Consider the following 22,870-nt stretch of genomic DNA (forward strand, 5'->3'; position numbering starts at 1 on the left):
AAATTCCACGCCCGATCTCTCCACCCCCTCCGCCTTGCCTCCGCCGTGCGGCCGCCGCAGACGCCGGCCAGCCCCCCTCCGCCGGGCTCCGGCGACGGCCTTGGGACCTCTCCTCGAGAAAGCCACCTACTCTTACAACAATGGCCGAGAGTTTCTCCGAGGAGATCTCCGACGTCCAGTACTCGCCGGCAATAGAAACCCTCGCCGCACTACCGATATTTCGCCCAGCGGAGATCCAGTGACCTGACGTCCCTGCGACTCCTGAAGCCGAAGCCCACTGCGATTTCGCCCTGCTGCTTCGTCGTTCCGCCCCTGCTGCCGTCGCCTCTCCGTCTAGCTCCGTCTCTACTCCAACCAGAGACCGTTGCTGCTCCTGCCCGGGTGCCGTCTCTGTCCCGCCTAACCCAGCACCGCGCCTTCGCCAAGCCTCCCTGCTGCTGGGTTCTCCCTCTGCCGCACCTCACCGAGCCCCTGCTCGCTCGTTCGACGCCTGCAAAGCACCGACCCGGGAGCCAGCCCCGAATCCGTCGCCCCTGCTGCCCTGCCAACCGAGCCCTCCGCCCGAGCGACGAGCCGCAGCCCCTGATTCGAGCCTGCTGCTGTCCTCGCTGCGCCATCAGCTGCTGTCCAAGCTCAAGCCTGTCCATTCCAAACCGAGTCCCAGTATCGCGCGTCCTTGCATCAACGACGAAGCAGCCACGCCTTGCACAAAGCACACTAGTCTTTCCTTGGAGGTTGAAAATTTAGGCGTGGGTCTTCGAAGGTCAAAGTTTGACAATAAGTGGGATTGTCAGAAGGCTAGTGGATTTCCTTGCGTAAACCAACCGTGGGAGACTGAGATTCACCGTCCACCGACGAGTCCCTCGCCAAGCTTACAGGTCTCGTGGAGCCCATCGGGTGACTTTCGAGCAACTGAGCATCGCCACGTTGCATCGCGAGTAGTCATTCAAGGATCGAAATTCAGAAACCAATATTCGAATTAAGTAAAAATCATATCGATTTTACTAGCGAAATATTACCCTTTTGTCTGAATGATGTGTGATATTTTTGTGAATGGTTTGACTTGTCTTGATTGCTTTATTTATCTTGAAATATGTTTGAGTGAGAATATTGCATGCTTTAGGGTTATTTGCATATTTAGACTAAACATTTTATTTATCATGAATTTTCGAAAAAAACAAAACAAAACAAAAAAAAAACATAAATTTAGGATGTTAGATTTTTTGTTTCATTAGCTTAAATTGCATGTTTAATTATTTGACTTTTTTTTTAATTTCGAATTTAATAAAAATCAACAAAAATCATCATGCTTATATCATATAGAATTAGGGCATCATTTGTACGTCATCGCACATTAGAATGAAATTGCATATTTCATTTTAAGTTTAGATTGATTTAGATAGACTGCATCTTAGGTTAGAGATTGCTAAGTTAAGATAATATCTTGGTTTAAATTAGGGTTTAGCCTGACCTAATCCTTAATATAAGTTGGATAGAATCTTAATTTAGCTAGATAATTTTCACATTTTTCTAATTTCGAATTTCATAAAAAAAAATACAAAAAATCTCTTAGGATAAGTTAATTCCATTTTCTAGGATAAATTGCACATTTATTAAGAAAACACAAAAAAAAATGTTATTGCATGTCATATAGAATTAGATTCATGAAAGGCATGCCATTTAGTGATTGTGGTTAGGTCCATTTAGCTAGAAATTGCCTGTCATTAGGTCAGATTGCATGCATAAGTGAAAAAAAAAATTGCGTGTTAATTAGAAATCATATATAAGGTTAATGATGTGAATTCTGATTTAATATTGCAGATACTTTCGTTGCTTTGAGGTAAGTTTTGCAATTTATTCATTACTTTTTTAGTGTTAAATTAGTGGTTTGTGCACCCGCATGATCACCTCACATGTTAGGGAAGTGAATTAAAATCAAATCAAGCTGCCTGCCAAATACTTTTCAAAACAAAAGCGAAAGGTAACAAAAAGGCATTAGAATAGTTAGTCTAGTGTAACCAAGTCCCTCTACCCAAAATCTTTGGTTCGTAGAAGTAAAATAATTATCTCATTATTTTATTTAGGTGTATGGACACTGATGTCATGACTATTGACTCAATTTGCCATAGCCCGGTTTCAATCGGCGATCGTCCAAGTCGGGTCGTCAAATATCCAATGACAGACCTCAATTTGACCTGGTTGTGACCCTAAGGGCCCAATGAGTGGCGCTCCATGCTAATGTGTCCAAGTGGCAAATTGCCAATCCATGGTTGATCTTCAATTTCGTTGTCAGATCGAGGAGATTGGCCTCATAGACCCGGACCTTGGGATGGAATGACGATAGTACAACAAGTACGGATACAACATCTGATGGCAAGACACGGATTTGGTCACCCGCCTGTGGTTTATTCCCTTCACTGTCCCAATCATTACGTCATACCTGGACCCGACTGTGCTCTCCGTGGACCGAGCTATGATGTTGCCATGGGGTCCATTGAGTACACGATCCACTTCATCACTTGCATCTTGGTGGCAACATCATAGCTCGGTCCACGGAGAGCACAGTCGGGTCTAGGCACGACGTAATGATTGGGACAGTGAATGGAATAAACGGCAGGCAGGTGACCAAACCGTCTCATGCCATCAGATGCTGTATCCGTACCTGCTGTACTACCGTCATTCTGTCCCCAAGGTCCGGGTCTATGAGGCCGACCTTAGTCCAGCTAGGACTTCACCGAGGGTGCAGGACCATCTTCAACAACTTCAAGGGAAGGCGCAATTTATGCTTTGGGATTTGGTCTGTGTCTTATGATTAAATTTTCTTTTTCTGTTCTTCTTTGGAGGGTCAGAATGTCGTTGTAAATATTTGCCGTACGTGGAGGACTGAAAGGCTGTCCTCGATGGTGCAGCTTTGTCTTTAGCATGGATAGTGAAGGCATATATCATGCCTTGGCTCGATTTGCTCTCTCTCTCTCTCTCTCTGATAGGCGCAGGAGGAGGACTGCCTCTGCACGGTTTGATGTGGAGCTGCCTCTGTGGCGAGGGTTCGACGGAGGCATTAGATATGTTGCCATAACGTGGATTCAGTGCATATGTCAACCTTATATGCATACGCATGCAATAGATTCATTCTTGTCGCATGTACGCATCATCATTATACAGATTTCGATTTGATTCGAGCCAGATTATCTTTCTTGCAAACATTCCAACATGGCTAATCCAGATATGAACAGGACAAGACATCATCAGATCCGTAGCAATTGCTGGCAAAGGATGAACATGAAAATTTGGAAGGAGAAAAATAAAACAAAGACAAGAAGAAGAAGAATCACCCCAATACAAATCGAAACATTGTCAAAAGGAAAAAAGCCTTGCTCAATGCCCCGAAACAATCAACTCCGACGGCAGAAGTCCACCACAAGTGCCATAATCTTAAGACGCCACACACTAAGTCGCCATAACTTCAAAACGGTACACTTAAGTCTTTTTTTTTTTCGAGTGGACACTTAAGTGCCACCTCCCGACCCTGCGAAATCCTACGTGGAATATTTTATTATTATTATTTGCCTACGTGGCTCGCCTGAGCTCCAAATCAGCATAAAAATTTAAAAATAATTTAAAAAAAAATTTAAAAATTTTAATTTAAAAAAATATAAAAATTTAATTTTAAAAAATTTTAAAAATTTTTCTAAAAAAAGAAAATTTTAAAAATTTTAATTTTAAAAATTAAAAAAATTTAAAAAGTAAGAAAATTTTAAAAATATTAATTTTAAAAAATTTTAAAAATTTAATAAAAAAAGAAACTTTTAAAAATTTTAAAAAAAATTAAAAAAATAAGAAAATTTTAAAAATTTTAATTTTAAAAATTAAAAAATTTAAAAAAATAAGAAAATTTTAAAATTTTAATTTTAAAAATTTTAAAAATTTTAGAAAATAAGAAAATTTTAAAAGTTTTAATTTTGAAAAATTAAAAAATTTTAAAAAATAAGAAAATTTTAAAATTTTTAAAAAAATAAGAAAATTAAAAAAATTAAAAAATTAAAAAAAAAAAGGGGAGGGGGAGGCGGCGGCGGTGGAGGTGGCGGTGGTGAGGGAGCCGGCGGCGGCAGCAAGGGAGCCGCCCCGTTCGGCCTCCCACCCCCTTTTATAATTTTTTATAATTTTTTTTTTTTAATTTGTCTTAATTTTTAAAAAAATTTAAAATTTTCTTAATTTTTTAAAATTTTTAAAAATTTTCTTAATTTTTTTAAAATTTTTAAAAATTTTCTTAATTTTTAAAATTTTCTTAATTTTTAAAATTTTCTTAATTTTTAAAATTTTAATTTTTAAAATTTTAATTTTTAAAATTTTCTTAATTTTTAAAATTTACTTAATTTTTAAAATTTTAATTTTTAAAATTTTAATTTTTAAAATTTTCTTACTTTTTAAAATTTTCTTAATTTTAAAAATTTTAAAAATTTTTAAAATTTTCTTATTTTTTAAAATTTTCTTATTTTTTAAAATTTTTAAAATTTTTAAAATTTTTTAAAATTTTCTTATTTTTTAAAAATTTTTAAATTTTTCTTAATTTTTAAAATTTTTAAATTTTTCTTAATTTTTAAAATTTTTAAATTTTTTTAATTTTTAAAATTTTTCTTAATTTTTTTAATTTTTTTAAATTTTTTGAATATTTTAAATCTAATTTAATTAATTTATATACTATTATTTACACGTAGACGCGAAACGCATCGTTTTTGCATTTTCTCCGCCATGTCGTGATGCAAAACGACGCCGTTTTGGACCGAGCTCACGGGAAAGTCGCCACGTCACCATTTGGCCGGATTTTCGCGGAGTGGCACTTAAGTGTCCCATTTTACTCCGATGATGGGCACTTAAGTGTGTACCATTTTAAAGTTATGGCACTTAAGTGTGCGGCGTCTTGCGCCAAGCTTATGACTCAGGTGTCTCCTCTCTCCAACTCCGACTATACAGCAGGCACCTCTGTCTCATCAGTGTCTGAGGCCCTAGTCGGCACCGCTTTGATGACATCTGCATCTCCAGCACTGTCGTCCTCTTGATTCATCGTGTCCGTGCCGTTGTTCACCACGCTGTTCCCTCGATCTTGGCCTGTTTGAACTGGGCTTGAAGCCGACACCTTCGCACAGGCAGTCGCCTCCGCATTGGCGTGGAACGCCATCAGCATCTCTAGCAGAACCAGATTTCACAGCCTCTGCACTAGAGTATGAGAAGAGCATGAGAGAGAGGAGGGCAAGACGAATTATTGGCCATTAGTTGCAGTGACGAGATGAAAACGTGTAACTAAAGAGAATGTGTCTGTATATATATCTATATCCCGCCCCATCACGGCCACCGCACCGCCGCGATGCCACCCCAGCAGCCACCGCAGCTCCCGGCCTCGCCTGTCTTCCTCTCCCTCGCCATCTGTCCGCTTCTCTTGGTGACGAACACCCCATCTGGTGATGGACGAGGCAACGGCCCTCTCCATTTCACAAATTTCAGCCACGTTTTTGCCCAGCTGTCGCCCCTTTGCTGCATCCTCAATGCTTGAAGACCCCAGCAACTCAAGGACAGATGGTCGAGGTAAAAAGGGCTGGCGCTCTCTCCTTCACTCGGTCACAGAACCATTCTCCCATCTCATCCTTCCTCCTTCGAGCAGAACGTCCACCGTCCTTCGCCCTTCTGTTTCTCTCGCGACCCCACCACCATGGCCTCACGAGTTCGGCCGCCAGCGACGCCTCAGCTCAGCCAGTCGCTCGCATCATCGCCCGTCTCCAGCGTTGTCTTTCTTGGCCTGCCACGACCTGCCAAAAGCCAGCCGTGAGTCAGCTCGCTCAGGACTTCTCCGAGAGTCCTTGAACCGCGTCAAAGTGTTTCGGACTTGAGGCAAGTGAATTACTTCCTATTCATGCTACGTTGGTCAATTTCCATATGTTGTGATCGATTTCCTAGTATTGTAGTCCCCTCGGTTGTTTTTGTGCTTAATCGTGTTTATCAATGGTTTCGGAATATATGTGTTGCAAGTGGTGTTAATATTTTAATACATTGAGTATATTAATACGTTGTTGGAATGCTGGATATTGAAGTTTGTATTGGTTTGAGCTTAGATCACATGAGGGTGCCACGATTTTTGGATCAAATTATTGTAGGCCAAATTTTGCTAATTTTGTGCAGGTTTTTTTGGTACAAATTCTATGAGACTTTCTTCACAAAAGTCGTGCCTTATAACTTGTTCTATGACATAATTTAATTTCAAAAACCGTGCGAGTCCAAAATTATTTTTATAAGCTATTTTTGAACCTTAAATTGGTTTTCATTTCCAATAGGTTATTTGATAAATAATTTGGACTAGTGTCCATAAAAGTTTTAGACCACATCTTAAACTATAACGTGAAAATTTCCATGATTTCTAGAGTCCAATTAAGCGTCCAAAATGCCATTTGGTAAACTTGTTGTAACTTGGCTTTATGCCCTATTTTGATCCGAATTACAGAAAATGATTGGAACCTATATAAGTTAAAAGGGAGAATTACCAAAAAAGTCCTAAACCTATTGCAATTGTGCCAATTTAGTCCTAAACTTTTTTTTTTGGCCAACTTAGTCCTAAACCTTTTATAATTATGCCAATTCAGTCCATCCGGCCAAAATTGGCCGGCCGGCCACGTGGACGCCGGCCGACCGGCAAACAATTTTTAAAATTTTTTTCGATTTTTTTAATTTTTTTTAACTTTTTTAATTTTTTTTTCTTCCTATCTTCTTCTTCCTCTGCGCCGCCGCCCAAAGGCGAGGGCCGGCGAGGTCGCCCTCGCCCGCCCCCGCCGCCACCGGCGAAGGCGAGCCTCGCCTCGCCGACGGAGGCCTCGCCGCCCGCCCAAGGCAAGGCTCGCCTTCGCCGGTGGCCTCGGCGGGGGCGAGCCTAACCGACGACGGCAAGGCCACCGTCGCCCGCCCAAGGCGAGACTCGGCCTCGCCCGGCCATGGTGAGGTCGAGCCTCGCCGGTGGCCGGCGAGGCCGCCGTCGCTAGGTGAGGCTCGCCCCCGGCCATCGGCGAAGGCGAGCCTCGCCCGGCGACGGCGAGGCCACCGTCGCCGGATCTAGTGAGGCTCGACCTCGCCTTGGGGGGCGACGGCGGCCTCGGCGGGCGAGCTCGACCTCGCCGGCGAGGCTCGGCCTCGCCGTGGCCTTCGCCCGGTGGCGGGGGGCGAGCCTCTCGCCTCGGCGCCGACCGGCGCTAGCCGAGAGGAAGAAGAAGATAGGAAGTAAAAAATTATAAAAATTATAAAAAAAAAATCGAAAAAAAAAATTATTAAAAAATCGTTCGCCGGCCGACCGGCGTCCACGTCGCGCCGCCGGCCAATTTTGGCCGAATGGACTGAATTGGCACAATTGTAAAAGGTTTAGGACTAAATTGGCCAAAAAAAAAAAAAAGTTTATGACTGAATTGGCACAATTGCAATAGGATTAGGACTTTTTTGGTAATTCTCCCTAAGTTAAAACAAACTTTGAATTCTTCACGAAAAATGTTCTGAAGTCTCGTCAAATCGTGTTAAGTTTTGAATTTTTTGAAAAAATATACTTGGCGAATGCCTTTGATTTCTATAAGCAGGTGCGTTGCCCTTGGATAAACTCTTGTTTTGTAATATGTCTTTTGAATTGATACTGCTCTCTAGTTTATAAAAGATAGTTGGTAGTGGGCAATGACCTGCTCCGGTACATCTAGGGGACATGTTACAATGTACAGCATGGTACATCAATTCAATAATTCAAGCCATCCACTGAGTAAATCATCCTTTGTAAACCAAAGAAACGGTACAACATTTAGTTACTAGTTCAAAAATGAGTTATCAAGAATTGACAAAATATACGTAGAACAACCACAAGGCTTTATCCTCAAAGGCCAAGAAGAAAAAGAGCGTGGTATAGTAGAATCAATGAGTACTTCATCAAGCAAGGATTCGGGAGGAGTATGAGTGAGCCGACACTCTACATCAAGACCCAAGGTAAGTGCAACACTCTCATTGTCTCTCTATATGTAGATGATCTCATATATATATAGGAAATAATGAGACAATGATCCAAGAATTCAAAAAAGAATTGATGAAGACTTTTGAGATGAAAGACTTGGGCTTGATGCATTACTTCCTTGGCATCGAGATTGACCAAAACGAAGGAGTGTTTATCTCGCAGAAAAAAATATACCGAGAACCTCTTAAAGAAATTCAAGATGAACTATTGCAAAGCAGTTTCAACTCTGCTTATGACAAATGAGAAACTATTGAAAGAAGATGGAGCAAAAAAAGCTAATGCCTCCCTCTACAAAAGGCTAATTGGCAGTCTGCTATATCTCACTACTACACGACCAAATATTATGTATGCAACAAGTTCACTATCACGATTCATGCAAAGTCCGAGTCAAATTCACTTTGGAGCTGCCAAGAGAATTCTCAGATATTTACGATGAACTATAGATTATGGCATTCGGTATCGCCCAAGTGCAAACGCCAAGCTCATTGGCTACACTGATAGCGACTAGGCAGGTTATGATAGGAGAAATACTACTGGCTATGCCTTCACATTGGAATCTAGAATATTCTCATGGGCATCCAAAAAAACAAGACTCAGTGGCACAATCTATTGCAGAAGCTGAATACATCGCAGCTGCAATGACCACCAGTCAAGCAATATGGCTTCAAAGAATTCTAGAAGACATCGGAGAAGCACAGATGGAAGCAACTCCGATACTTTGCGACAATAAGTCCGCAATTGCTATATCAAAGAATCCAGTATTTTATGGAAGAACCAAACATATTGACATCAAATATCACTTCACACGAGAGGCGCAAAATAACAAAGAGATCAAGCTGAAATATTGCAAAATCGAGGAACAAGTGGCGGACATCTTTACTAAAGTACTACTGCTAGCCAAGTTTGAGACATTGCGGAAGAAGCTTGGTGTAACACAAAATTGGATCAAGGAGGAGTGTTAAACTATTGATCCAATTTCTAAAAACTTCAAGATTGATATTAGCTAGAAAAGTCAAGAAAAATCCCTATGAAAATCTAGCTTAGGTGGCAAAAGAAAAGTGTAGAAGCACAAATGTAGAAATCTCTAGAAGAAGAATGGATAAACTACAATCTAGAAGTTCCTAGAATAAACTGGACAACATTCCACATAAATCTAGAATGTTGTATTTAGTCCCTATAAATAGGAAAGAGGGGGGAGCGGCAAACAAATAAATGTAAGCAAGCTCCTCCACTTCCCTTTATACTATAATCAATATAAAAAAGTTCTTTTTTGTTCCCTTGTACTCTCTTCTAACACTCACACTTGCACACACAAGCTTCCACAAAAACACCAACAGTTTGACCGCGTGTCCAACCGTATTCGAGGGTGTCGACGTGTCCGACACACTCCGATAAGTGTCGGACACGACACGGAAGCACGGGCAACATGTCCATGCTTCATAGGTCCCCAGTCTTTGGACCGGTGGCTTAGGCGCCTCCGACAAGCCGTTCACCCGAAGAGCGTCCGTGTTCCTGCTCTCCAAAGGCCTCACCACTTGATGCCGTCGAAGCAGCGGCTTTCACAAAGCTAGCTACCGAGGGCACCCTGGCCGACCACCTCCTGGCCTTCTGTGCCGCCGCCTGGTGCTCTACTTCCCGGACCCAGTGGCAGACCAGTGATGCCCAATGGTCTCACTCGCGCCAAAGCGTTATATGGCATATGGCGGCGCTGTGGTTGATCTCCACCTTTCTGTTGGGATCGAGCACATCCAACTTTGCCGCCCGGATCACGGAGAGTACAGCTGGGTGGAGGCCCGACGTCATGGTTGGGACAGTTAAGGGGATCAACGGCAGGAGGGTGACCAAGGCCGTGTCGCGCCACGAGCTGCTCTTCCCGTGCCTGTGCAACTGCCAATCGATCCCCAAGGTCCAGGTCTACGAGGCGGATCTGCTTTATGCCAAGACCAAGGTCGAGGTTAACCACAGCGTCGCCATCTGCCACATAACGCATTGGCGACAAGCGAGACCACTGGGCGTTGCTGGGTCTGATCTGCCATTGAATCTTCCCAGTTGAAAAAGGGTAATCTGGACGACAGACATCTTACCGGGCAAAAAGGACCCCTTGGGCTTTTTGTCCCCGCCTCAATTCTCTGAAGAAGGTACTCAGCTCCACTTCTATCCATGGCTATGCCACTGACGGGGACGTACTAGTCGTCGGGGTGTTTCTTGGAGTCGGTCGGGTGCTTCTCGAGGCTTGGGGCAAGGTCCGAGTAGCAAAGCAGGTGGGCAGCGGCACAGAAGGCCTGGAGATGGTCAGCGAGGGAGCCCTCGGCAGCAAGCTTGGAGAAGGCTGCAGCGTCGATGGTGTCAAGCGGCGAGGCATTGGAGAGCAGGAACACGGGCACTCTCGGGATGAACGGGATGTCGGAGGCGCCTCTACAGTCGGCCCAAAGATGGGGACTTAAGGGAGGAACGAGAGGAGGAGGAGATCCCATTATGCTGTTATAATGCTAAGAATTAGCCTCAATGTTTGATTAGTATAGTCATATTAAGCTGTCATTTCAGAAAATAATAACACGCGTATAATAATGTACAACGGCTTGAATTTTGAAGAAAGATCCAAGCTTGGCCAGTCTTTCGCGAACACAAAGGATTAGATATGAATGTTGAAGAACAATCCATCCATTATACGTCCTCCAATAAAGTTATAGCTCGAAGCACTATATTTTCCTCCATCACTGATAAGAGAAAGACATCGCATTTCATGCTCTCGAACTGAAGCTATCGAATGAGCGCGGTTATGTCTGCGTAAATGGAGGATGAACTTTGGGCCTTGGTTGTGGGAGGATTATCTCTCCAATGCCTCTTATTTCCCCACAGAGACTTTTCTTGCTTTTGCTTCTTTGGACAAAAGACTAAGGCTAAGACAAAGTTGCCCCGGAGACACATTATTAACGTTAATATATGTACATAGATGTTGCCCAAGGCATGAGGGTGATCGGAAGCTATTATCAATTTGTCATTGGTAACTTTGTCAAAAGCACAAAATAGTCGTTACTCCCACTTTCTTGACAGCAGGAACGAGTGGTATCACGCCCTGCCTTGATCAACCAACTCAAAAGTTAGGTACATCTTCGACGTCGGGCTTCCTCCTGTTGTTAGGAATATGCAGAAGCCGATCACGTTTTCATCCTACTGGATGAAACCTCCTTTCCTTTCTCCACATCTTGCGACCTCTTCATCTGTCTCCATGAAATTGAAGAACCAACTTTGCATTATTTTCGACCATTTTGGGCTCGGACAACATGCAAAACGTTTTTAACTAGAGAAAGGCGAAACACGATACTAACATACTTGGCATTGGCTAATGCGCTCGATTATGGTCAAAGGCCAATGCCTATCCAGAGATGTTCCATCATAATCCGTGCGCCTCAAACATAAACATGATTAAGCGGCAATCATTTCTAAAATGATCAAGCGAAAGCACAAGGGGATTTTCATCCTCTCGGTATCAGCAGGTAATCGATGGCCTATTTCCCCTCAGGAGATGTTAATCAACTAAGTACACTTATCCTTGAGTTGTCCTTCACACTTCGTTGTAAACAATGCAACCTATAGTAAGCTAAAGCAAAACCGAGAGAGACAGATGCTCACCTCTGGACAAAAAATTTTAAAGTGTAGATCAGACCCGTGGGCCCCCTCTTTCTTGCCGGAGTTCATTACTGCGAAATCACGCTTCTTGCTGGAAGTAGAAGTCTCGTAGTAACCCTCGCACGAAGATGAAGATGTAGTCGGATCCACCATCTCTGAGCCTACAAAAGGCGTCTTGATTTCCCTCCGAAACATGTCATCAAATGTTTCCTGTAACTCTTCGAAGCTCCACTGCCCCATTTCCTGTAGATCGCGAAAATTGTAAATCGCGAGGCCAAGAAAATCATCCCAGAGACGAAGAAGACATATCAGGACACCAGGCTATCAAAATTGGTCGCCGACAACTACATTAAGTGCTAGTCATCCTTCAACAGTTAATGAGATCTTACGAGAGAAGGTCCATCTGTTCCCTTCTGATCCATCAGAAAACAAATCAAGATCTCTCTCTTCCTGGATTCGTTTTCTATCCACTCCATCAAAACACAACAATTGCAACATTTACTCCCTAACAACTCTAAGAAACTAATAAGCAAGACAAACAAAATAAGATTCACATAAACCTATCCATCAGAGATAAGCAGGCAGTGGTAATGGAAGCAAAATATGAATCTTCAAAAGCTCCTTAAGCAGATTGAGATTTAGAATTGCCCAAATAATGGCCCAAACAATGATCTTTCCTGTGCGAATTCCCATTCATATTCGATGAATAAGTCATAGAGATATTATGTTGATTGGTTTACGCGATGTAAAATGGCATGCAAATGTACACTAGGTTCTAGATTTTGAGCAATTTTTTATGGATCAGCAATTTCACTGGATAGGACAGAACATGGACGTGTGATGACTTACATTTGACTTTGTTTGGCTCATCAAAACTGCCATCTCGCTCATAAAGTCACCCATCCCCTGCAAGCATATCACAGATTAAATCAAAATCAATCTGGAAACCAAGCAATGCAGGAATGCAGTCAAAAGATGCAAAACTCCACAGAGGTTAAAAAGAGGGAAGGAAACCACAACACCACAATCAATATGCTCCCAACACAATGGCAACCGTTTATGTCATTTGCACTTCACCGAAGCTAAGAGCAGATCATGGCAGCTTCCTGAAGCCTAAGGAAATTAACTAGTCAACAGGCCCCAGGCACTATTCCTGCCTTCAACTCCATGAGCATTATAATCTGAAGCTCTAGCAACTTATTATTATGAGCACAATTGGTTGTTGGTTGACAGCAGACTAGTCTAAAAGGAAGAGATATAAAAAATTAAATAACTATCTGTCGATTGGGAGTATTGGCTTCAGAAGTTAGGAAAAAAATCTTTTAAAAACCTGTAGCTCATTAAAACCAATTTCATGTGGTGTCTTTCCAAGAATATACTGATATATTGCAGCATTGAAGTGTCTGTGAACTTCGCTTCAATGTAGAAGCAAATAATTAACTCTAGCAATTCATCCTCTATGTCACAGGAAATCTGATGAAAGAGATATTGCTTGATAGACACCTTTTGCATTGCATGCATCAAACATCTTGAGCAATGATGACACGCAGAACATCGACATGCAAATCAGTTCAAGCACGAAACAAGACATATCTAAACAGCATTGAGAAACAAATATGAGGCTAAGGCTTGAATCCAAGTGTGTATTTGAAAAATGTAAGATCTACGACACGAAAAGCACCTTGACACAATTCACCAGACGTCTGCCCGCAAAGATAAACTCTAAAGGAACCGGAACAAAACCAAGGAATAAAGACATCTCCAGCCATCCTCCAGACATAGACAAAGTAAAATACACAAGAAAACTAACTGAGAGACCCTGCAAAACACTATCAAAAGCTTACATTTTCGTCATCATCGTTGTCATAGGCTCCGATGTCGTAAAGAAACCTCTTGTTCTCATCGGATAGAACTGAAAACAATAAAGTCACATAGGTTATCATTCAAGCATTCAGTATAAAATAAGAAGCTTCATACTGAGATTTTCTATCGAATCAAATTAAAATAAAACGGGGGAAATGTCAGAACCAAACTTTGGCGACATTTTCTTTTCCAAGTCACATGACAACCTTTTAAACTAGTTCCCTTGCAGAATTACCATGGATTGCCCAATCAACACAATAAGCAAGTTTTTAAGCAAAATGCAATTGCTCGCACCAGAATAGGCCTGTTGAATTTCCTGGAATTTTGTCTTGGCCTCTTCTGAAGTTCCCGACACAGAGCAACGATCCGGGTGCCATCTCTAAACCAAACAGAAACAGACATTCTTAGCACGCACATCCCACAAATTAAAAGGAAATGTTTTGCGCATGCCTTGCTGAAGAACAACATGAATGAACACATTGAGCAGAAATCAGAAACTATGAAAGCCTAAAAAGATAGTCACATGTCACCGATGAATGTCCACAGAACTTCAAATGCAAATACAGGTTCTCTTATCCACGAAGCACCGTATACATGATTGACTTGCATCTCCCAATTAGCAATATAACATAACACATGCCAAACACTAGTAGAAAGGGGGGAAAAACTAGTGTTTCCAACATGACGAAACCAGTAACAATCGCAGAAGATGGTTGGTTACCGAAAAGGTGTGGCAGTACTAACCAGGGCCAGTTTCTTGTAAGCACTCCTGAGCTCCGAAGTGGTGCACTCCTTGTTCAGCCCCAGAACTGCGTACAAGTCTTCGCTCTTCTCGTCACCATTTGCCATGCTTGTTATTTCTCAAGACCAATCGGCAGACGAAGACCTTTCCTTTACGACTTAACGTTCCAAAGAAAAAATGCAGGACTTTGAAGTCGGGGAATGGGAATATGGAGCGAACCCATTATATTAATGCGAATAAAGTTCTGAACTTTGGAGGACGTGTCTTGAGATATCCTGCACGGAAGCATTCGCACTGTTTTCCGTGGAACGGAAGGGAAGCGAAGACGAGAGAAGGAGAGGGAGCTCCCTTCTCCATAAACACACAAGAACACTCGAGAAGCCGGGCTTTTTTTAACGTGTCTCCATTCGCAACGTGTTCCTCCTTCCATTTGCCCGAAGTCCTGGTCCCCTACTCTCTTTTTCTTGATCGGCAAAAAGAAATGCAAAAGAGCGACCGGCTTCGGCCGTCCCCTTCTAAGCATTATCCGACACACGAGCACCACACCCGTAGCTAGCATGTTCGATTTAAGTAATAACTTATGCTCATTTTAAGCAAACCCGTCATCACCACGCCACCGGACGTAAGTTGGGATGAAACCGGATTTACCCTACAAGTGGTGCACAAGCCAGAGCCGCGTCATCGGCAAATCAGGACTTTCTAAGATCACGGAGCGACCAGAGAAGTCAAACTCGTGACCAAGAGAGCTCCACATTACAGGCGACTTAAGTCTTATCTAACTCGGCCGACCAAGAGTCAGGACGATCGGACAATATCTTGAAAGCGTTTTCTTCTTCTTCTTCTTCTTCTTTTTTCTTTTCCTGCTCGCGTAATTTGTTTAATTTGCTTCCAGGAGCAACCAAGAGTCATACCCATCCAGCTTTTTCTTCTTTCGGATGAGCAACCGACACTATTTTTACGTGGGTTGGATTCGATTCATGACTCACATAATAGCATCGGGGTCACTGTTGTTCGGGGCTTAAAGGGCACAAGATAACTTTCAGAGATCCCTTAAATTATGACAAAATTGGACGAATTCCTCTAATGTTTTCAAGATGACAAAGAAATCGTTCTAATCCCCTTAAATTCGCACTGTTTAACCAAATCAAAATCCATTTTTGTTCCAACAAATGTTGTCATTTCACTTTTATTCAATTAGATTAAGACAAATAACCTGGAGGTGAGAATAAACCCGATCGATAGGGCGGCCAAGACGGCTCGGGCAAGTACCACAAACCTCGTGCTCCATGTTCAGAGTTTTGTCCATTATCTACTAATGCAAAATGACCGAGTGCGGGTAGACCCATGCAAGCCTATGCAGGCGAGTTCGAGTCGAAAAAGGAAATTGCTTGCCTAAGACCGCCTGAAGGACTCGTGTGCTCCGGCAGACGGTGCGGGTGATGGCAACCGAAGGGAAGAGAAGCGAGTCTGTGGGCGGAGGCCCACCGAGAAGAGAAGAGGGAGATCGAAATGGAGGTCGCATCGAACAGCAATTTGCTCTCAGGATTTGATCGAGAGGATCGAGATAAGACGGTGGCCTGGTTGGCTGGCTGCTCGCTCATCTTATCAGACACCAGACAGCACGCAACTCGGATTGGATCCGATAATTTGACGTTCGTGTCTACTGGGAAGAGAGAGAGAGAGAGAGAGATTCTGATAAACCACTTGAGCTCGAGTCCTGACGAGGTAGGATTTCAAAGTCACGTTTGATTTGATGTGGCCATACATGTTTGATGTCCCCCCGGGATGTGATGGGTGGATGGACAGTTCGGTGCACCAACGTCGGCTGGTGTGCAAAGCACTGCTACATGTTTTCTGAACCACCCCATCCGTAATTTTGCCAAATTTTACAGCTGCTCTCCGGTCCACTCTTCCATCATTCTCGACCATTTATATCACTGCTAGCTACAATAACTTCAGGCATTGGTCCCTGTATAAATGAAGGGCGTGCATAGTTCATCATGAAATCCAAAAGCTTTCTAATCTGACATGATGAAAACCGAAACAATATTTATGTAAAATTTCGTAGCATCACTACATATTATTTTAAAATTTTAAGCTATTAAATATAGACATAATTTGATATTTAATTATTCTAACAATCCTTATCACACTTAATCTAGTTTTTTGGATATATTTAATTGGGGAGGTAAATGGAGTCTGAAAAAATTTAAATTCAGAAGATCTGACACCATATGAAATTTTGTAAAATTAATGCCAACTATTCTAAAACTTAAGTTATTAGATAAAGTCGTGATTTAATATTTAATTATCCCAACACTCCCCTTCACACTTAGTTTAGTCCTTTTTTTGCGTAATATTAAATGTTGACATATTTAATTGAGGAGGCAAATGAGGTCTAATAAGCTTTGAACTTAAAATCTCTTTAATATCATGTAAGATTTTGTAGGACCGCTGTTAATTATTTTAAAAGCTTAAACCATTAAATAAATGCGTAAATTCATATTTAATTATTCCAACATTGTAAGATTTTAGAGGAACAACAATCAAATATTCTAAAACTTTAAGCTGTTAAATAAATGCATGATTTAATATTTAACTATTCTAACACTTTACGATTCAACATACTTAAATCATATAGTTTTCATGGTTTATCAATGCTCGCGTCATGAAAGTCCGACGCTCTTTTCGTCACGAGTTGAGTTCATTCGTCGGATGCCCTTTGCCCCTTTCCTCATTTGAGGCGGTCACCCTCGCCTACGGACATTTGCATGTGTGCACCCATCGGCGTTGCTCGAAATCAAGTTCCTGACTTATTAGTAACCCAAAGTGCGGTTTAATCACGTGACTCTTCCTCATGTATATGCGGTTTAGAACAATCGATGACTTGATTGAGGTACAAGTGACTTAGGCTTGAAGGGAAAGGGAGTGCTTCATGCGCAACGACCACATTAATGAGAGCAAAATCATATCATAATCAAGAAAATTCATCGTGCTTGTAGGTCAATATAAAAGGCATCTCCATAACTAACCTAATCATTAATCTAACAGATGACCCAACGAGCATCCCACGCAGCTGGTTCTTGCTCATATCGTCGTTGACCGCCCTGCGGTCGTCTAACTTTCCGGTTTTTACTACCTTTAAGAATGATCGAAAGTGACATGAAGTTTTTACTACATGGCGTGCGCAAGCTGCGTTAGCTTTTTTTTTCTTTTTTCTTTTGGACAAGTCATGTCTCTATTACCGTTGATTCGAGAATACGTATAGTAAGGATTGACTTAATTATCAGAATCAATGGCGAAAGAACACCATTTATATATTCAGAGAGAGAGAGAGAGAGAGAGAGAGAGAGATTACATAAATATTAAAGAGATAACATAAATTGTCCTCCCTTTAAAATAATTTTTTTCACATTTTGTGTTTTTCCCATAACATACTACAATTTGTCTTCTAATTCGACTTTGGTCAGCTGATGCTGACTATCATAAAATAATTGAACCCGATCAATCGCAATGGTGATGTCCTAAATAAGGGGCGAAAGGTACACATACGAGACTAGGGTGATTCTCTAAATTCCCTATTTTTTTTACTAGCTCTATGTTGTCCAGTTAGGAACATTATGACAATCTACGCGAATGGTACCTCATAATTTACGAACAAAATGGACGCACTCTCATACTCAAGGGAGCGAGGAAAAAAAAACATGAGCATGAACAGATTGATCCAGTGCACTGTCATATTAGGGAGAATCATCTTATGGTTTGAGTCCGATTCTGTTGGTTTAGCGATGATCAACCAACGAAATCAAAATCTTTCGATAACATACCGAAATTGCAAAGAAGGATGAAAACTCTAAAGCATTTATCGGAGCTCAGGGTATAATTATTCCTATTCCTAGATGAATATATGCTCTCTAAGTAAATTCATGCTGCATTTTTTGGATTGAGCAAAAGGGTGTTCTTTAGGAAGACTACTAGCCAGTTAGCAGATGCATGCGCATTGATTATATGGTTAGCGAAGAGAAGAATCGACGTGCATGTCACAAGGGCATGCGGATCATTTACTCTTCAATCAAGCTATGCACAATTAATTAGAACAAACCCTAAATTTTTCACCTATCGGCTTTCACCATATACATCATCCGGAAGTCAAGAAATATATAAATGAAACTATGGGATAACAGACACTCATCATCGCCTCAATTTTCTCTTTATTTTTCAAATCTAGCTCTCTAAACTCTTTACACTTGTTCCTAATCATCATCATCAATTCATCAGCATCATCATCAAACTCGCAATGAGATCAAAAGAATGCGGTGGTGCCCGACAAGCCCCTCGATGTCAACAAGTCGTGTAGAACTCGACCAGCTCGTCGGTGGACCCCAGCTGCGCGCCCCCGTCGCCGCTGTTCTCCAGCATCCACAGCAAGTGCTCGAACAGCACCACCTCGCACGACACCACCGCCGCGGCGCTCGACAGCGGGGAGGAGGAGGACGACGGCGACGACTTGTCGACCAGCTCCTGGAACAGCGGGTGCTCGAACACGTCGGCGCTCACGTCGTACCGGCGCCGGGACTTCCCCACGTACACCGCCCTCACGTCGCGGCCCGCTCCGGCGGCGGCGGCGGCGCTCCTGGGATCGTCTTCTGCAGCGACGGCGGCGGCGGAGGAGTTGCTGCGGGAGAGCTTGGAGAAGGAGGGGAATCTCTTGATGGCTGACTTGAGCTTCGTGAGCTTTCCCATTTTCGCCATTTTCAGGGAGGGAGAGCGAGAGAGACAATTTCAGGTGAGCTTTGGAGAGAGATGTTGGTGGCGGAGGTGGAGGTGGAGGAGAAAGGAGGAGGAAGGTTCGTATATAAGCGAGAAGAGGAACAGAGGGACAAAGAGACGCGCATGGCCCACGGGTTTACGGAAACAGCTAAGTCGACGTTCTCGTCTCGTCGATATTCGAATTTTTAGATATTTTCGTTTTTTTTTTTTTTTTTTTTTTTTTTTTGGTGAAAGTTTTTAGATATTAGATATTTTCGTTTGTCCCCAGAAAAAGCAAAAATATATATATATCAAAGAGGGCCAAGTAAAAGATCGAAAAATAAAAAGGGGAAAAAAGCAGCAAGTTGCGCCTTGTTGTTCGGTAGTTGGCGTGGAAATGGTCTGATGGCCCCCGCTCCTTCCCACCCCATAAATTTTCTTTTCCATACCATTTCCCTTTTGGGGTGTTCTCACTTATTAAATTCTTAGAGTGAGATACTGATAAGATATGTGCATGTCTCGTCTTACTTGAATTGAACATTCAAAAAATATGTATCCGCATGTAACCTTTCTGGGTACATTTTTAATAGCATGAGTGCCTTGAAAAACATATGTACATCTTTCATCTTTATAATCTTCATGCAATAGCTGATCAAGTTCTTCTATTTTCCTACCGTTGGTGGTTGTGGAATTAATTCATGGATTAGGTGGGCATATAGGTGAGGATTCTTATGGGAGTATCCTTTCACTAAAAAAATTAGAAAAGAAAAAGGGAGGCAGCTGAGTGCCACCCATGATGGGGAAGTGTTGAAGTGTCAAAAACCCCACTGAAACCTAACCGGAAATCGATCCCTTTTGGTTGCAACCAAAAGCTTGATTATCTTCGTGAAACACGCACGACTCGTACGAGCCTTCATTAGTTTAACAAGAGAATCCCAAAGCGAGCGGGCCAGTTCTTAGGAGCTCCTTTAATGTCTGTCTCGCTTTCCCATTTAATTTTCAACCCTTTTATTCCCTTTCGTTCTCTTCTTCTTGACCCAGCTGTGTTTTCATTCTTCCTTCTTGCTTTTGTCTTCTCGAAACATGCTGATAAGAACACAGCTAGGTTGCTTCCTTGTTCGTTATCGCACCGGCCGGTGTGGAGTCTTCGCGCTAGAGAGGACCCGAAAGGATAAGAAAAGAAAAAGAAAGGAAAAGAAAAACTGTGGGTTGCCAATAGGAAGTCGCACCAGTTCCAAGAATCTTAGAGAGAGAGAGAGAGAGAGGACACAGCTGGTTTTCTTTCTGAGGGTCGAGTTAAAGCTGGTGATGTCCTCTTGCGTTCGCGAATAGTTGTCGCTCTCTGTCCTTACGTGCGGTGCTGACTTTTTGTGGAGACCGACCAGTTTTGTCTTCGCGCTCGAGAGACGGGACAAATGTGTTCCATGCATATAGGTCTCCCAAGGAATATTTTGTACCGTCTTTAGGATCCCGCCTCATTAATTTCATGAGGTTTTATATGGAAGCCAAGTTTACCGTCGGAGTTAAATGCAGTAAATAGAAGTACGGCAGTGATCGGTCTGCTCTTCTGCAATGGTTTCGAGCGCTCGAATCATTCTTGATAGATGGGATCAAACGTATTACTCGACACATTCTGTCCCACAACGATTCAATCATCGGTAACTTGACTTTCGACCAAACTTTCAATGGTTGGTAAATGTAAACGAAGGCAATGCGTCGAGCAGTTGAGATAGATTGAAACACTCATAGAAGCATCGTGTAAGATAGAAAATTCATGTCCGCGCGAGACTATGCTTTCAATGTAATCCGCCTTCTACAGCCTCATCTTGTCACCAAGAAAGAATACCGTATAATCAATAATTCATGCAGATCGAGTACACTTACACTGTATCAGCCATGTAAGATAGAGATGGAGAAAAACACAGACACGGACAGCTAAGGCCAGGGTTGCTTCCACTACTAAATTCTTCTGGAAGAGTGCACGCACGACGACGGACGTCACTCTTCCTTCTGTAAAGTGCTTCATGGTTCCTACCGAACGAGCGGCACTCGGTCATGGAGGAAGTTCTTCTCTGGGCCGTGTAGACAAAAGCAGCGGCAAAAGCAGCGGATGAACACGAAACGCCAAAAGGGCTAAATATTATTCGAAGCTGACATCCTTATTAGGTGGTCCAAAGGTCCCGATTCGGGACAGGAGGGACGAAGGGGAGCTTCTTTATCGAAACGCTATTTAATGTTTTGGCTATGTCTGGAGGCAGTGGTCCTTCCCTTATACGATGTGTTTGTGTGCGTGTCATGTTGATGTTTCCGATCGCATTTTCAGCAAGTTGAGAAGCATGCTTTAATTCGTTGTTCATGGACATTATATAGATCCTAGGGTGCGTTTCTTTCGATGAAAGAGCTTCATGCGAATTAGTTTTCCGAATTTTGGTGTGTTTTTGTTCCCCCAACTGGTTAGTCAATAGAAAACACATCTAAAAGTCAAAGAAAACACCCGTACTTAAAATTAAGTAAACAAATTCCCCTATCTAAGTTGAGAAAATCGTTTTCCCAAGCACAAGCAGTCCCCTTTCTAAGTTGAGAAAATTGTTTTCCCAAGCACAGCAGGTCTCTTAACAAGCGTCCATTGCTTCTCCTTCTTCAATACCCAAATGAGACCCAAACAACCAAAAACGTTTTTAGTTACACTTTTTCATCGTATCACTAAACAAATGAAAATTAATCGTTTTCCCAAAAAGTATTTTCCTTTATCATGAAGTTTTACGCAAAATAAACACGCCCTCTAGGTGATTTTAGATTTCCTTCTCTTTGGCGCTTGTATGACCATGCAAAAGAATGGCCATGCTCCATGGTTATTTCTGGTTCAAAAGACAAATAAAGACTAATCATTTTCCTACAAAGAGTTTTCCTTCATCATGAAATTCCACGCTAAATAAACACGCCCTCTAGGTGATTTTTGATTACCTTCTCTTCAGCGCTTGTATGACCATGCAGAAGAATGGCCAGCCTATATGGTTACGTCCGGTTCAAAGGACACAAACTTGGAAAAATATTGAAGCTTCTGATAAGAATTAAAAAGGTCATGGAAGTTACTGTTTTTACGCACACTCGAATATATTTTATGTCTCTGGATTAGGGAGCCGAATATCTCGAGATTCGAAGCGAAAATAACAAATTTCTTGGGACTCTGGAGATCTGCCCATGTGCTCATAATTCGAATCATGTGATGTGGTGATGATGATTGCTCTCCCGGATTTATGCTTAGCCGTACATATTGGCTTGTGCTTAGTATAATGGTAGGAGGGTGATCCCCAGGTTTGTCACCTAGAAGCTCAGCTCGAGACGATGGACCGACCGCAGCCAACGGGCTTTAGAATGGGCCCTACGAGGAGAGGCTTTGCATTACTACTGATCGAGAAAGAGGGTTCGTCAACAAGCCCATCACACATGTTGGACATGGCCGTGATGATCGCATGCATGGGCTCAATCCGAATTAGGGTATATTCAAGGTTCGGAATCTGAACAGCGTTTTCGAGTCGGGTCGGGATCATGGAAGCCCGACCCGAGTCGATCCGTCGACACTCTCTAAAGTTCATACCCTCTTGATTTATAATTGAGAGGATAATTGTGTCCCAAATTAACATCTCCTACTTACCCATTTTCGAAAGATAGGGCAAATCGTGCATCAAAACAATGAATGTGCACATCTGTTGAACAACCAAGACTGATATTAAGCATTCATATTGATGACAAAGGTACCAATTTTATGAAATTCAGAGTGGACTAAGGTTGTATTTGGGAATGCTTCAGGGGAATACAAATTCATGTCCCCATCTTTGAAGAATGAAGGTATATTTGCTAAA

The 22,870-nt window shown here is 42.2% G+C and overlaps 2 protein-coding genes across 5 annotated transcripts; both read right to left on the reverse strand.

The window, feature by feature from the left end:
- Positions 1-10,702: 10,702 nt before the first annotated feature.
- LOC104419503 (chaperone protein DnaJ) lies at positions 10,703-15,932 on the reverse strand. 4 transcript variants are annotated; one of them, XR_005546332.1, is made up of 7 exons: positions 14,261-15,932; positions 13,811-13,895; positions 13,498-13,565; positions 12,503-12,559; positions 11,657-11,896; positions 11,357-11,432; positions 10,703-11,244 (listed from the first exon to the last, which is right to left on the reverse strand). XR_005546332.1 is itself a non-coding variant. In XM_010031177.3 (6 exons), exons 1-6 carry the CDS (start codon positions 14,363-14,365, stop codon positions 11,182-11,184), a joined length of 618 nt encoding a protein of 205 aa, XP_010029479.2. In that variant the 5' UTR covers positions 14,366-15,932; the 3' UTR covers positions 10,703-11,181. The 4 variants fall into 4 exon arrangements, 2 of the variants coding, with proteins under 2 accessions (XP_010029479.2, XP_010029480.2); XR_005546333.1 differs by having other exon boundaries at positions 10,703-11,248; XM_010031177.3 differs by lacking the exon at positions 11,357-11,432.
- Positions 15,933-18,318: 2,386 nt separating this feature from the next.
- LOC104419504 (auxin-responsive protein SAUR78) lies at positions 18,319-19,100 on the reverse strand. Its single transcript, XM_010031179.3, has one exon. It carries the CDS (start codon positions 19,008-19,010, stop codon positions 18,600-18,602), a length of 411 nt encoding a protein of 136 aa, XP_010029481.1. The 5' UTR covers positions 19,011-19,100; the 3' UTR covers positions 18,319-18,599.
- Between the last annotated feature and the right edge of the window lie 3,770 nt (positions 19,101-22,870).

Source organism: Eucalyptus grandis, chromosome 9, assembly GCF_016545825.1.
Source record: "Eucalyptus grandis isolate ANBG69807.140 chromosome 9, ASM1654582v1, whole genome shotgun sequence".
In the NCBI taxonomy this organism is placed as follows: domain Eukaryota; kingdom Viridiplantae; phylum Streptophyta; class Magnoliopsida; order Myrtales; family Myrtaceae; genus Eucalyptus; species Eucalyptus grandis.

Coding starts and splice junctions, on each gene's coding strand:
- LOC104419504 (XM_010031179.3), bottom strand. CDS start 19,010: ATGGCGAAAATGGGAAAGCTCACGAAGCTCAAGTCAGCCATCAAGAGA.
- LOC104419503 (XM_010031177.3), bottom strand. CDS start 14,365: ATGGCAAATGGTGACGAGAAGAGCGAAGACTTGTACGCAGTTCTGGGG. Junction 13,566..13,810: donor AATTCAACAGGCCTATTCTG/GTGCGAGCAATT, acceptor TATTGTTTTCAG/TTCTATCCGATGAGAACAAG. Junction 11,897..12,502: donor TGAGCCAAACAAAGTCAAAT/GTAAGTCATCAC, acceptor CGCGATCTACAG/GAAATGGGGCAGTGGAGCTT.